Source organism: Melanaphis sacchari, unplaced genomic scaffold (assembly GCF_002803265.2).
Source record: "Melanaphis sacchari strain LSU unplaced genomic scaffold, SCAv2.0 Contig62_pilon_pilon, whole genome shotgun sequence".
Classification (NCBI taxonomy): domain Eukaryota; kingdom Metazoa; phylum Arthropoda; class Insecta; order Hemiptera; family Aphididae; genus Melanaphis; species Melanaphis sacchari.
The window spans coordinates 786,547-804,586 of record NW_020271445.1 but is presented as its reverse complement, the minus strand read 5'-3'; the positions used below and the strand labels follow the sequence as shown (position 1 = coordinate 804,586).

At 27.7% G+C, this 18,040-nt stretch overlaps 1 protein-coding gene across 1 annotated transcript in view; it reads right to left on the bottom strand.

Moving 5' to 3' along the window:
* Positions 1-14,868, bottom strand: part of LOC112600286 — a 50,442-nt gene extending 35,574 nt beyond the window's left edge. Inside the window, exon 1 of the mRNA XM_025347477.1 lies at positions 14,241-14,868. Coding sequence (XP_025203262.1) covers positions 14,241-14,556 — 316 coding nt within the window. The 5' untranslated portion in view covers positions 14,557-14,868. The remainder of the gene's footprint in view (positions 1-14,240) is intronic.
* Between the last annotated feature and the right edge of the window lie 3,172 nt (positions 14,869-18,040).

The following is an 18,040-nucleotide window of genomic DNA, read 5'->3' as shown; positions in this document are numbered from 1 at the left end:
TAATTAGTGGAATTATGGTCACCTTTTTTGTTTAATTTCAGTGTTAATAACTTAAAAGAAACCTTAGACACATTTTTAAGTTTTTTGACCGGGCAAAACATTTTTGAAGCTGAAGACTATCTAACTTATTGTTAACCAAGGTACTAAACAATTATTTTAATTATAATATTATATTTTTAACAAATACTTGTTTTTTCCCCTGTTTATTTTAATGGTTACTTTAATCATTATGGCAACTGCGCTGGCAGGATTGTAGTAATATAATAATAAATAATAATATTTGGTATTCTAAGCGACTCATTTCCTTTTGGCGAACATCGAGTTCGTCTTTTCTTCGTTAGTAGATATGTATTTTTTGGGTTTTGATCATTTTATTAAAGTTACACAATGATAGACAGTAGTAATACGCTTCTCTTAGCATATATATGCTGTTAATTATCTGATTGGCTGTGAAATTTTTTGTTATGTGTTTAATATTATAATATTTTACTAAATATACGTAACAATTTCTACTTAAAAAAAAAAAATCGTAAGATTTGATAAAATAATAAAATAATTAATAAAATAATTTAATTCGGTGATGAAAACACCGAAGAACAATAATTTATACGTAATGTTACACGTTTGTAGTTTATCTACAATTGTATGACAATTTTCGTGCCACTATTAATCTAATCATCTCACACGCAACTACACCTACACGAGTACGACTTTGTGCTTATAACACCACATAATATCATCGTAAGGTGTTCAGTATTTCAGTAACAAAAACAGGATTCATAGGTTTTTTTTTTTAATAATAGGGGTTACACCCTAAACGGTTAAACACGTGAGGTGTTTCGAATTTTCGATCTTGATATTATAATAATTTGACTTATGTCGATTGCCGCATGCACGTGTCGGCTAATGGACAGTTCGAGTAAGATTAATTGACCCAATTCGCAGAGGTGTATTTAATATTTATACATCACTCGTATTGTAAAATCAAACCATAATAATAATAGCGACAAAATAAATATGTATAAGAATTTTCTGTTTGTAATTTTGGTTTACGATGTAAACGATTAACTTTATTGAGATCAAAGGAATTGAAATATTGAGTATTCAAAAAAAGAAGACTGCGATACAATCTGTCGAAATGGGACAAATTATAATTTATAAATTTTTACCTACATAATAAGAATTAAAAAAGAAAGAAAAAATACGATTAGCATGTCATAAGTTTAATATTTGTTCTGATGTTTGTATTTTTTTATGTATCGTTTGGACCCGCTAGTCTATTTCAAATTTTAATCGAACCGAATAAATGGATTTTCCGCTCCATTTATAAAAGATTATTTTTATAATTTATACACAAAAATAACGAGCGAAGATCAATCGATTATAATCGCATACGGAATTTCATAAAAAAAGAAACGATTATTTTCTTTGCGAGATTCTAGAGGTTAAAATATAACTGTGATAAAATATTATACTGGTACCTGCAGGTATTTGGCTACCTAATTACGCTGATGAACACAAGAAGTTACCAGCCAACATAAGCGTATGCAGACGCTATATCGACAGGATAGTCATAAACAATAGATAAGTATTCGAATTTGTATTTTAATTATGATTTATGTTCTTGAAGAGGATATGGGGTAATATTTTTAATCATCATACTAATTATTAGTCACTGTATTACATTTACCATCAAACGTACATAAGACATTCACTCCAATGTCACGCAAAATAAGATATAATTTAATAGTATTCGTGATCACTGATCAATGTTATGAATGTTATGATAGGTATCAATTATAGCTATAATGAGTACCTAGTAATCATTGGCTATTTTATTTCCATTTTCATGTAGGTACCAAAAGTATATTTTAATTTTTATCTGATAAATAGGTATAGATTTTTTTATGAGACAACCTGTTTTGATTCTTAACAAAACTTTGGACAATTTATGACACATGCTTATATACCATTCTAAAACAACTGTGAATTATTCTATAGCATTATAAACAAAATACTAACAGTAACTCGCACCTATTCGTTTTTTCTAGAACTAAGAAGTTTCTATTTATATATATATATAGATACTTTGCATATGCGTGAAAAGATTTCGGAAATATATGTGTCCATACGTTATTCGATTGCAGTAATTTATGCTTTAAAATAATTCCGAATATAAATTATACCTAATAGGTGCACAATGCACGTAATAAGAGATACTTATTCAGTATAGTAACGGTCACCGTTTAAATGAAGTACCAAGTAAATCTATATTATGGGCGCATCATGACACTATGCATACATATTGACCACCCAGACATACCTATATACGTACGCGTGAAACATATATATTTAGTATTTATGGGTCTATATGGGATAATAATAGTTTGAAGAGAAAAATGCAGTGCATAATATGGCCCAATAACGGAATAACGTGATGTTTCGATTTGTTGGACGTTTACCGTCCGATTATTATTTACATATATTTTCATTGTACTACCGTCGTTCAGTGCATGGCACATGTGCACACGTAAACACGTTGCCATTGTTATTTAATAATATAATAAAATGTTTATTCAGAAACTTGTCCGGAATAAAATTATTAATGCACTTCAAACCGCATCCGTCTTCATCGTCGTTCGCCGAGGAAGAATCGCGTTTGCTTTTCCGTCTACTTGCCGCACATTATGTTACCGTTTATTATGTACACGCAGTAGTAACAATGAACCAATATTATGTGTTTATTGATTAGGTACAGTTCGAATACACTATAATACAGAAGCATATATCCCCTATCCTGGTTCCGCCGTCTTAAGGTATATAGACATACTTTAATTTAAAATTATTTATTTACCTATATAATGTATACCTAGTCGATACCTAATTGTTATTATGAACGCTCATTTGTATACACACACACATATATATATATATATTATAACTGGGTTAACTATTTTAAATTGATTACAGTTAGCAATGTTCCAAGCACATAAGTTCCATTAATAGAACAATGAATAATCAAAAATTAACAGTTACAATTTAATGGCTTTAAAAATGCTTTAATTGATAAAAAAAAAAAAAAAAAAAAAAAAAAACGGAAAAATAAGTTTGTATTTAAATATACGTATTCGTAGGCGTATATATCTAAATGTACATAAATATATTCACTATAATGTGTAGTGATACAATATAAATGATATATACATGGTTTAAGACTTTAGAGTGAATATATTAATTTTTAAAAACAAGACTGGTTTTTGAGGAGTTGATGTAGGCAATTTCATTAACATTTTAATTAAAAGTAACAATATTAATAGATGCTATAAATGGTCTCACGAGTCACGATGACGACATCATTGATTTTAAATACTATTGTTAATTGTTAAATTATTGCGAAATTATTTTAAAAAAAGTTTCACGTGAGGAACAATAAACAACTACAGACAATGATGCAGTATAGGTACTTGTAATTATTGATAAGAAACCTTACGAAAAATAATTTCACTGTAAAAAAAAAATGTTTACTCTGCAATATTGTTTTTAATTTCCATTTTTATTTTTGATATTGCTAATTTGAAAAAAATAAGATTATCTTAAAATGCATTATTTTTATTTAAATAACATTTTCCTATATAATAATTTAGAAATTTTATAGAAACTAAAATTACATCAAGTATAGTCTGAATGAAACTACACCTAAATAGTACGTCATTGTTAAGTGTTATTACTTATTACGACATTTTAAAATTCCTAATCCTTAAAAAAATACCGTATTGTATATTTATTTTCTCGATACATCAGAAAAATGTATGTTGAAAAATAATGCCATTCAGAAGGGAGGAAGCAAAGAAATTATTTTATCCTGAAAATTTCTAGGGAGCTCTTAAAGGTTAGGTTTACTTTATGTTACCCATTAGATCTTAATTAAATAATTTATAAACTATTAATCTTTTTAAAGATATATCAATAATACAATAAACTATATTTTATCTGTTTTAATTATATAAACACTAAGCAGGCTATGTTTTTAGTTATTCCGTTTATTCTAAATAGAAAAAATTATAATTTATTATTGTTGTTGCCAGAGTTTAAAAAATAATAGAGTAAATATCAACATTTCCATAGAAATCCATTATTACAATGATCATCATTCAGTAAATTGAAATTAAAAAAAAAATCATTTACGTTCAACTATGTAATAGAACCGGCTCAATCATCTATTGAACACGAGTAAGCAAAAATTATAGACTGTAAAGATATTAAAGAACTTTACTCTATAATATACAAAATTATTATTTTTTATTTTTTTTTACCATTTAATTTACTTTATTTTACCATTTAATTTACTTTATTTTAAGCCGGTAAAACTTTCTATTTCTCATGACTACTATTTATAACTATTTATAATTATCTAGAAATAAATAATTGTATTACCTTAAGGAAAAGGAAGGACCAAAATTATAGGAAATCTTTTATTTTTACGAAATGTGAACTAATATCTGCTTATAAATTTAAACTTGTATTGCACACTGTAGATACATGGTATTAATACGCTGTACTTCAAAAAATAATAAAATAAGTGATATGCTCATCAGTCATCAGTTATCCAGTATACATATTGTTATAATGCGGTGGTGTTTACCGCGAGGCGCATTAAAACATGTACTTATATAATATAACGTCCTAATCGTCCTGTGTATAATATTTATTAATAAATAACAATCAAACAAAGAAACATTAACTAGTAAAAAATTAAGTTATTATTTTTTTTAACTCAAAGTCTCATAATCATAATTATATTGAAACCAATTTGTCCAACTGGGAAAAAAGAATCGTTGCAACTGATATTAATAAACAATAATGTAAAAACTCGAATATTTAGCCACAAACAGGACAAATAACTTCACCATAAGAATATTATTTCATAATAAGTATAATGAGTATGAAATATAAAGTTTAATGGGGAAGTGTAAAACTTAAGTAGGTAAGTTAATATTTTTAATGAAATCAAGTGAAATATGATTAATGATTCAATGAAATAGTGGATAGTTAATCACGTAACACTAAAATAGCAAATAATATTACGATGACACTAATTTGATCGCATTAAAAAAATATATTTTTATGATGTCCAAGTATCTATTAACTGTTCAATGAAACTGTATTTAATTAATTATAACCAGTAGTTATTTGTCAAATATTAGGACAGTTTAATTTACATTATAAATCATTTTTAAAAGAAAACGTTATAGTTATACCAGTAATTAATTATTTATATTTTCTCAGTTTTTAAAACTAAATACAATTAATGATGTACTTGCCTATATAGATACTTATATTAGTCTGAAAATAAGTATTTATAAATGCTAATTTATATTTAAATTGATTTATTACATTTTCATATTTACTCAAAGATTTAGCATTTACATAAAATATATTTAATATTCTTTTCTCCAATCATTCAAATCCTCAATTTATATTTTTATAACTTATGAATTATTGTTTTTTAATCGCCATCATAATATTATAATATTAATATATTAAAAATATACAATTTAATTTATCCCCGTGTTGACATTAATCAAATAAAAATATAAGAAATTGCCTTTCCTGAAGAATTTATTTCGTCCAATCAAAACCGTAAAATACTCGTATGTTATGACTTATGATGATATCAGTGAACTCAGTTTTGATTATAAAACGTTTAGACGTGTCTCCAGATACGAAAAGTAGTTTTGAAAAATGAATAATAAGACTTTAATATGAAAAATACGCTTCTAAAATAATTTTATAATAACAAACTGGTATTGGACATGACATTTTATTATTATAGTTACTACTTATTAGTTATTAATTATTATCAATTAATGATAATATGCATAGGCGAAACTACGGGTCAGGCCAGTAAAGCCATGGCCTGACCTAATACTGACTGAAAATGTTTATAATGTATATTATATATTTTAATAATTATTTGGGCATATATTTAAGTGATTTTTTTTAAAATTCCTAATATTATATTTATTTAAAATTAAAAACTTTATTTTTCACATCTAAAATTCGTGAAATTTTGCGTTTAAAAATAAAATATGCATATTTAAAAATACGTAAACATGTTTACGTACTACACGAATGCAAGATTATTATGCCACTCGTGTACATACTTATTAGAAGTGTACGAATTTGTGGACTTGAATCGCTTGATATAATTTTTTTCATATATATATTTTATTTGGCCTGACCTAATAAAAATGTCTAGTTTCGCCTATGATAATATGTATAGTTGAAATTCGGATTTTATTGTTAATTGTTATTTAAAAAATGGAATCGTATAGTATTTATATAGTAAAAATTTGCATTGATAAATAAGTTATCTTGAAAGTCAATTTAAATAGTAATATGTCGTCTATCTTTGAAAATTATTATTGAAGCTTACAAAAAAATCGTGTCTATGTATTTTTAATATATAAATATTACTTAAGTGGCATCTTATATACAATTTTTTAGCTGTTCGAGAGAACTTAAATAATTTTATCAACATTTAAGGAAAATATATATATATATTTAAATATAGTTTAAAGTTAGTCTTGAAATATTTTGAAAATTTCATTGAGTATAGAAAATTATAATTTAAGAAACAGTAGAAACTTAAACCATTAAGTTTCTGCGATTAATTCTCTATGAATAACATCAAAACAACTAAAATCGAATCATTATTTTACATTTTTACACGTGAATAATAATATCATATCGTCAAAATGTATACTTCAAACACTCGTGAAAATGTATAAATGAAATAACACTTAACTTTAAAATTCTTGTGTGCGAATATTATCTATAACTTTATATTAAATTTTCAAACCTTAAGTAAGTATGAATAAAAAAAAAATAAATGAATTTTAACCACAAAATAATTAACAAATTTATAAATTTCCTCGAAATTTTAACTTAAAACACTCATAAAAATATTAATGTAAATTTACACTCAATTTTTTTTTTTTTTTTTACTAATTTCAACCTTTTATTTAATTTTCAAGTTTTTAAGCAGATTAAAAATATTTTAAAGAAAAAAACTAAAATATGAATATATAGAAATAATGAATAAGTTTTTTCTTCTTTTTGCAAATATCATTCAAAACGAATCATTTTTGTAATTATATTCTATTTAAATTATCATACCAATATAATTTTTAGTGATCACTGATCAAGTTTATGCATGAATGTACTATAGACCTTATATTATTTGTTTTTTAACGTATATCATATATTATACAAACATAATTTACCTATTTCCTACTCCTACATTAAGCCAGAATAGATCATAAGCGTTTCAAGTCATTATTTAAATAATTTAAATTTATAGTAATAATTATATGACAGTTCTCTTTTATGTACTTCATACGTAGATATGCAGGTATATAGTAAACTATTAATCAAATACATTTTACTGCTTTGTATGTACTACATGCGTTATTATAATATAATATTTTTTAATACTACCACAAAAATACACTTATATCGACTTCTTCATCGATGATGATATTGAATCACAAATTTCAACAAGACATTGTTTTTACAAACAAACAAAAAACCACTTGCCTAATAGTATTAGGGCAAAAACGTATCCAGTTTGCTGCCATAAAAATGTTTGGATATTTATATTATTACCATCATAAATTTTACCTCAGAGGAAAAAGTTCGTTTTACTAATAATAACTTAAAAAATAAAAATTTTAATATTGATTATAGGTTATAATTTTATAAATATTAACCACAACTTTTGTGCAGACCACCTGGATAACCTACTTTAGGCTGAACAAAAATTTATAAAACTATTGGAGTTTATATAAGAGAAACAACTCAAAAACAATCATCTCTTTTTCGGAAGGTATAAAACCATCATAAAATGTTTTAAAATGCTTTAATTTAAATTTCGTTTTAATGTAAATATTATTTAAAATTTTAAATATTTTTCAAAATATTTATGAAGAACTTAAATATTTTATACCAATTGTGTATTGTACACCAATAATAATGTGTTTTATTCTTTTTTCATACTGTATTTCTTACCATTGTCGACTACGAATTTTAATTTTATAATAATTGTTTTTATTACATACTGTTTTTTTATTATGAATACTAACAGTCTTTTATTAATACATTTTATTTTGGCAAAGAAAACGAATTTATAATGTACATATCGCCGTAAGCCTATTTTTTATATGTTTATAATGTGTGTACTGTATATAGGTTACATGGATAAGGTATACCCGACTAAGTCTTTAATGATAAATTAATAAAGAAATCATGAAGCTATGCGCAGACCTCGTGACTCGTCATATCTATACACGAATGTCCATCCATTCTATTGTTCGGGGATGAATGCATACAACGATAATAATAACATATGACGACAGTTAAACGTGAGACGAATATAGAAAATATAGTTATTGGCCTGATTAAAGGATACCTGTATCTAGATGCACATATGTATATATATATGCGCCTAGTATATATATATATATATATATATATATAGGCATATGATTAAAAATAATTTTCTTAATGCATAAATAATATAATATAGAACATTAATATTTTATTATACTCACCGGTGACCAAGGGTACTCAATAAGTCAAACCATTTAAGTCTGACGTGACGTGACCCCTGTGACATGCGGTAGATTAATAATTTTATAAGAATGTTCGTATATATTAATATTTCAAATGTATGAAATTTAGTTTTACCACCATTTACGATATTAAATCATAAAGTAAGTATAATAGTCAACAAACAATAGTCACAATGTGTATATATAGTGGAGTGGCAGTTGTGGTTAGAGGTTAAACGTTTTTCGTAGTGTATACCTACGATTTATGTTAGAACAATACCAAAAAGAGTTGAAATCATTATGATCTATTGCTTAGAGCTATATTAGAAAATTTAAATTGTTTTTTTTTTTTGTTTTACTTAAGAAACCATGGAAACCTTCATAGGCATTTATCTTAAACTTGATTTTTTATAATAATTCAATGAAGGCGCATGATTAAAATATAAAATTTAAAAAACATGACTACGAATTTTCTTAACACTGTAGTTGTATAACTACAAACTTTTAATTTAAAATTTCGTACACAGTTTTAATTTCTAGTGCAAGTGGTATTTTTAACTTTTTTACTTCCTGTTCTTTTTTAGGACTGCTCTTTTAATTTTTACACACAGGTTATGAAGTACAAACGACTTTTATAGTAGTTTTAAACAATAATCTATTTACGCGGCTCATAATATATAATATATATTATGTAAATAATTATTTAAGCGGTATACCAAGAAACTACGTAATTCATGATCATGTTCAAACTACGCATTCACATGTGAAATCGGTAAAAGTAATAAAACATTTTGTTTGTGAGCACTAATTTTATAATATCTATTCAATTACACGTCTTTCCCATTAACACCAACCAGTGTTGAAAAAAACGACGTCATCTGATGTATACCTCCCATACTGTTCTGTTTAATACTTTATAACAATGTCTATTTCTAACTACCTATAAATAGTATAAATATAGGTATACAATATTACACTAGCGTCATTAGGGAAGGGAGGGTGGCAAGAAGAAAATTCCCTCTGTATAATTACAAAAATAGGTCAGTTATTAATGATGAGAATGACCAAATTTACAAACTAAACCTTCTTATAATTTATATATTATAGATAAATTGAATAAAGCGATGTGCATAATAGCATTTACATATTTCTACGTTCGAATTTTAAAAATATACATTACATTTATTAAAGTTTTATAGCCAACTTTGCTACTACCGGGCATATGTAATGTACTACTCATGTGCGGTGTGCCTGTTTCAGTCCAAATGATAAATTATTGCCCATTACTTTTATACATACTTCAAGTCACCGTATTTTCATAAAATATAACTAATAACCTGTACTACTATTATAAATTAATCGTTGATTTTCGACGTCCGGTTAGGTTAGGTTAGGATTTGACACGGTTGTCCGGTCGCTGAAAATTGTCGCGTCCATAATGATTATATTTTACGTTCCGTTATATCATTATTATAGGAAATTAGGGACGAATGACTGCGATGGACCATCTATACCTATACCGGCTATACCTAACATACATAGCGCCCGGACGCGGTTGTCGTTTTGTCAGCAAAACGGGTTTACACAATATAGAGTCAAATATTCTGTACAATAATAATAAGTAATAATAATATTAAGTATATAATGACAGGTGGCAGTAGGCAATACTCTTGTATTTATAATTTACACCTAGCTGTATACTTACCGCCACCGGTGTCCAGTTATTAATATGTTTGTACTATGTATCGGTTGGTGTTGCCTAATATTATTTTATACGTCATCGTTTCGATATGGAGCCGTCCGTTCCGTGTACGAGAGACAATGTCACAGCAGCAGCAGATCGTACAGGTATACAACGTAGTAATTACGTAGATAAACGCATTAATAACCTTAACGGTAGAATATTTTACGTACGGTTCGAAATCGTTAAACGAATTTGCATAAAATCCAGGTACATAAAAGAGATTGCGTAAATAATATAAACGCATCTTGTGTACTATAATATTATATCTTCATATATTATAGCTATAATGTATAAGACTGCGGGTTTGATGGCAATATTATTACTACGGAAAACTACATGAATGCTAAGGTTAACTACTGTATAGGACTCGTTAGCTACGAAGACGGGTCTAAGCGATGTGTAAAAGTTTATGTATAATAGTTACTTGAAATTAGGCTCATTCGCATTCTATACGCACGACGAGCAATTCAGATAATAATTTTGTACAACTGAAAAAATACCTTTTATTTACTGGCGTCGCGTGTAAATTCTTGTAACATTAATGTCAGAAAACGTAATTCCAAACAAAATTTACAAATATAACAACGAGAAAAACATAAAATAATCATGCTTATAAACAAAAAAACATGGTTTTAATATAGTTAATACGCGTTTTATAGTACCTACGTATTTTTTTCTTATACGCTTCCATAGTAGGTGGAGCATGGCACGTATATAATTAACTTAAATCATGGTAATTTTGATAATTTTCAATTGTCAAGATAAACGGTCAAATAAAAATGTGTAATAATATTCCGTTTCATGACTAAAATTATTTTTAAATTTAATAAATGAATAACATAATATGTTCATAATCGTGAACGATTCGGAAAATTAAAAATTCATATAACCACTGTTAATATCATAATTTAAGACTTACTATTAATTAACTTATTTGAGCCTTTATTTATTTTCTTAGATTTAAAATCATATCGTTTTACTAATATAATTAAAGTATTCATAATTACATAAGGTATATCTTCGTAGCAACATATTCTCACCATATTTTATATAATTTTCTTTTTTTTTATTATAAAATACATAAAATGCATTTTGCAGATACATTTATCCTCATTAGCTCTAGAACTCTGCGTGAATATCATTACTGGTATCTGACACTATATGTGGCTGTGTAACGAGTACTTATCATATTCAATTAAAATATAAATAGTATTTGTATCATAAGTATGCGCAGGTTTTATATGGATGCATAAACCAGTTTTAACGACTTACAAATTGATAATAACTTTATAAGATCTATTAAACGGGATGAACAAGTTGAACCTCAACTGAAAAATCGTGACTATATAATATGATCTAATTACCGTTCCGAAGGAATATTTTTCACCTTTTTTTCCGAAAGGTTAACATGTGTTATTTTGAAAAAAAATATTTGCACTGTTTGAGGTAAGTTTTATGTATTTAATTGACCTACTTAACTTTACCAATATTTCCAATTAAGTATCAAATTGAATTTAAACAAAACTGTGTGATTAACTATAATAATATGAACTATAGAAATTTAAAAAAATTTTTGGGTTTTAATTTTTTTACGTTTTATATTTATATACTTATTTTCATGAAGTCAAAAATCAAAAACTAAAATAAGTCTAGGGAAAGTAAGTACAATCTACTGTAGGTATTGATTTTTAAAAACTTTTAAAGGCATCATTAAAACCTATGTATAGCTCCATGCTACTAAGTATTCAGAAATTCGGAATATAAAAAATTAGTACATTCCCTATCAAAATATTTTACTCTAATAAAATAACTGAATTTTTATTTATGTGTACCTAACACCTGTATCTGCGGTATTTGTAGTTTATCAAATTTAAACATGTAGCACAAAAGTATATGCAAATAAGTTGATAAATATAAAAATAAATAATTAATTATACTTTAGTCTAAAGAAGTATTATCGAATTTGTACTTTTTTAAAAATATGAACTGTTTTTGAGCTAAGAGTTTTCATCATATATGTATATTAAAATGAGTCATGAATTCAAAATTTGAAATTACCTAAATATGTATGCATATTGCATGTGTATATAATACCTGTTATAAGTATAATGTAGGAATAATAATAATAATAATATAAGTTTATGATACAATAAGGAATATTATGAATTTTCGTTAAAAAATAATGGTTAATTATTAAACGATATGAAAGTATACTTTAACTAACCAATCATGGAAAGAACATCAAATTCTTACTAATTAGTGGCTAATTTACTCTAAATTTTACTTCAAAATAGGTACTAAGAGTGTGAACCAAAATTAATTTTTCTTCAAATTATTGCAATATTTTCAAGATACTATACATTTATTTCGAATTAGCTACCAACTACGAAACAATTGAACTATCGAAGATTTTAGTATTAAGATTTGAATATATAATATAAATCAATTTATGTATTTATAATATACAAGATAATTATCAAAATAGATAAATATTAAACTATAAATAATACAAAATTATACATATATACTCGGTAGGTATTGTTTTATAAATTAATAACAGTTGGCGATATTAAATGAATTATTAAAAATAGGTATGTAATTTATACTTGTAATAAATTAAGTTCAACTTATCATTTACTGTAAAAGAAAAATAAATTATTATCTAATAGCAAAATAATTATTGAATACATAATAAAATATAGGTTTAGACGATTTCCGTTAAGAATCATTTTTCGAATACAATAATAATTGATCATTGAATTAAAAAAAAAAAAAAACCAATGACTAGGCACACCGCAAACTCACGCCTATACTGTATACAGCAAGCGGACATACCTATTTTTATTTATTTATAGGTATTTAGAACATTGCAGAGCGCGCCTTTAATGAAATTACCAAAGGCAAAAAATTATTTTTTTTACTTTAATTAAACCGTCAGATTATTTCCAAGAATAATTATTCAACTTCTCAATAAGAAATATAATATATTACTTACTACTTAAATAGTTTGCGAAAGCTACAATTTTGTAATATTATAGATATGAGTATTTTAACGATTTTTAGATATCATCACGGCTATAATAATATTATAATATATATCTTATGTCAATATTTTTTAAAAATTATCTATACAGATCGATATTAAATGGAATTTCAAGTATAATATGTAAAAAAATACATTTTGACGAGTAACTGTTTTGTTTTAATTAATTTAATCATATCTCGTTCTCAAACTATTGGACAATAAATTCTCCGAGTCCCTATAATATTTTTATATAGGTATATTACAAATGACCTATACGTGCGTATTACCTAACCGTATTCGATGTAATGATACACCCAAGCCCGGATTAAGCTTTTTGAGACCCTCATATGAAATAATAAAATATTGTCAATGATTGTTTTTTTTTTTTATATTCATAAATCATATGAACTACTCATTTATTTTCAAGCTTTTGCTAAAACAAATTTTTGTTTCAGATGTATACATTTCTCATTTTACACTGAAAATAATTTTAAATTTTGTCGCAAGAAAGCTATTTGGAATTGGGGGTATCGAGTGTTTTATTTTCCAAATTTTGATTTTTTTCTTTTTTTTCAATAAATAAGAATTTTATTCGTGTTACATATTACACGATATATATTTTTTTTTTTTTTACACACAATATTAACTGAGTAATCATTAATTATTAATAATGTACCTATACGGTGCAAAACAGAGGCCAACAAAAAAAAAAAAAAATCTCAAGTCTCGTGACTCGATCACTTAATCCAGGCTTGGATATACACCATCCACCTATACGGGCAGTATAACGTTATAATATCTATACTACAACGACGGGGTAGAATAATATTATTATTAAGTCTAGGCGTTTCCGACGTACCCGCGTTGGCGTTCTTCTGAGGCACCGCGGCGTACGACACGCAGGCGCCGGTCTCGTACGTCACGGCGGCGCATTGGTCGTCCGACTTGCAGGCGTCTATGCACTGCGGCAACGTGAACAGCGCCAACTGTTCGCGCATCGCGTGCTTGGCCGCCGGACTGGCCGCGTATCCGGTGAGCAGTTCGAAGCTGACGTCGCCGCCGTCGCACTTGAGCGACGCGGCCGCCGCGCGAGCGCGACCCGCCGTCGCAGCCCCGACGACCAGCAGCGACAGGGCCACGGACAGCGGGTTGAGTCGCCGCGGGTGCGGGTGCATGACGTCTGCAGCTCCTTCCGCCGCTTTGGGGGGGAGGGAGGGGGCGTCGGCGGCGTCGAAGTGTGCGTATAGACGCGACGGTGACGGACTGACGATAAATTAAAAAAAAAAAAAATAAATAAAAATAATAATAATATTTGTATTGGAAAAAATAAAATTATTTTATTTTTTGGGCGCGCGCGAAATTTAACGCGGTCGTGTCGCGTGTAAGTTTTGACGTACGTCGTTGTGCGATGGGTCGATGGGTATAACTCGCGGTGCGGGGCGTGGAGGTCGCGACGTCGGTGCCGCGGAAAGCCGAATGAGACTGACGCGCCGGAAGACTCGCGAGTGCGGCCGACTGTGGTCCGCGGGCACGTGGTCGCGGCGCGGCGGCCGTGGTTTCCGGGAGTCATGAGCGGGAGAGAAGAACCGCTGGAAGGAAAGCCACCGCCGCCGCAACCGCCGTTTCTTCTCCGCGACGATTATACGTATTATTATTCGCATTTTGCGTTTAATATTAAATTTACACCTATATAGGTGTACATTTATTTTCATCATCGCTACCTTATTAAATTTATTACTATGCCCGTTGCCGAAATAAATAATAGACGTGTATTAGCTTCGCACAAACAAATAATAATAATATAATATAACAACTGCGTCAACATCTCGCTATCGGACCGCGGGAAACGCGAGCGAATGACCTAATAGAAACCCCGTTACTACGAATCATAAATAATAATATGTAACAAATTATTTCATTTCCACTATTATCGCATTACCCATCTCACCTGTAAATATAAGTATACATATATTTACGAACAAATATAGTACGCGTATTCGGGTAGAAAGGCAAGTGTCAACAATATTACAATACAGTCGCGTCTCTCTGCAGTCTTCTCGTTCGAAATTAATGACCAGAACGTTATGTTTATGTATATGACGTGTCCCTATTAAATATCATAAAATATAATTCAACGCCACGACGATGCCGCCTGGGCACTACAGTTTCAATTATAGGTACCTACCGACATTTATCTGCAGCATGAATATGCACACCTCGCGATTCACCTTTTGGAAACATTAACGCCCGCGCACCGTACAGACCAACATTACATTTTGAATCAAATACGATATTATTAATTACGAATTTGTGACTCGGTAAGATGTTTGCTAAATTATTGTTCTCGTGCTCTTTCTTGTATAATGTTTAATTTTAAACTTTAAAATTATAGGTAGGCGCTTTTAGGCCCCCCTACACCTAAGAAATTTGTTTCTTAATAAATGTAATTTATTACAGTTCATTAATCATTTATTTACCTATTTACATAACTTGCCAAATATTTAGCAACAACAATCTTTATTATAGTTCTATACAAATTTCTGTAATAATTAATCAGCTATAGGAAGTAGATATATTTTTGTTATAGACTAAATTATATGTTAATAGTAACATATTTACAAATATTAGTGAATTATTCAATAAATAATTTATATATTTTTCTAAGATCATGCTATCGTTTACGAACATTTTACCCGAAATTGGATTACTATACAATATTGAAAAGAAACGTTAAAATAGACCAGGGGTCACCAACTGGCGGACCACGGTCCGGATACGGACCTTGAGTACTTTTTTTACGGACCGCAAGCGCGTTTTCATTTTATATTAATAAATGAATTTAATATGAATAAATAAATAAATATAAATACAAATTTAAAAAATGTATTTACCTACTATTTATTAACGTGTATATAATACCATTTGAATAAATAAATAAGTATAATCACAAATTTATAAATTATAAATACCTATTTATTAACGTGTGCAAAAGTCATTAAAACTGTTTGGACCGCGTAAAGTTTGGTAAGTTCCAAAACGGACCCCCATAGAAATTAGTTGGTGACCCCTGAAATAGACGATCCCAAGCATATCGTCTATCAAAATGTTTATTTATTTATTTACAAGTATTATATATTTTTAATTTATTTTACCGTGGTAATAATAATTTAATATGGGACGTATATCAATTGCGTCGAAATGACCTTTTTACTTGTAACAAATCTATCGATTACGCCACTTATCAACTCCACCGAACTTTTTTGCATATTGATTCCGCTGGCTATCAATTTGCTGAATATTTGTAAGTTATTTACTCACTGTCCAACTATGCCTAATATATTATGTGATATATGTACTATGTAGCTATCGCATATTATCGCGTCAGTTTTACAAATATTAATCAATATATCATCTAAAAAAGTTTTAAGAAAAGTCATATTATAACCTGTAAGTATATTGTATTATTAGTCATAAAAGTAAATACACGTCCTAGGGTGTCGTTAAGGATGTAGGAAAAAAGAAAAATATATTTTAAATTTATATAATCGTTTCATGACCAAGGAAATAAATTTAGTTAATTATTTAAAAACATTAGGCTGTAAATTTATTTCAATTTAATTATGTATAAAATTATTTTCTATTTATACAAAATTAAAATTATTTATTTTTTTTTTTACAATAAAATATGCTTAATTTTTAACTGTCAATTAAATATGTGCGGTGATGAACTATCAACCTTTCAAATTTACCTTTTTAACGATAAAATAAGTATTTGTGGTATTGAACAGTGTAAAATGTGTGGTTATGAACGGTAAGTATTCGGTAATGACGACCGCCGACGTCTTATTGATCATAATCTTAAATATTGTTCAATACATTATGTGTTCAAGTAATCGAAATTTAGTGATAGTTGAAGTTTTATACGCGTCTCGTGTTACACCTTGTAAAAATGAATTTTGAAATTATTATTAGTGAATGGAATAATTAATTATAATCTTATATACAAATTATAAATTAAATATTAAAAATTAAAATTATGAATGATGACTGATGTTTTTTGAAATGTTTATATTAAAAAAAAATAAATAAACTGAGTGGCCTATTTTATTATTTAAAAATATACTTTATATAACCAACATAAACAAATACTCGGCGGAATCGATAGCCGGCGGAATTGATAAAACCCCGTAATATGATTTATTTGTAGTTTCCAATTATTGCCAAGTGTCCCGATTTTTAATAAATAGAGTTCCGGTGTCCCAATAAAGTGTGTCGAAATATACAATTGTCTCAAAATTAACTTCAATAATTATGTTTACAATTCATCTTTTATAGAAAAATTTAGGTACTGTAGAAGAACTGATTACTTGATTGATTAATAAAATCCATTTTAAAATTATTTTCCCGACTTGGTAACAACAGCGTTATTGATGAATACGTCCATATACGATTAAAAAACCAATAACGTCATCTGATCACATATACGTATACTTAAACGGCTATACGTGATAATGTTACAATAAATACTTATTTAAAAAATGTATTAGTACCTTCTACCTTTACGATCAATACAAACAATAGGTATATATAATTTTTTTAGTAAGCTACGTTCATAAACTTTTTCTATTACTTTACAGTCTGTTGCAACTATAGCACCAT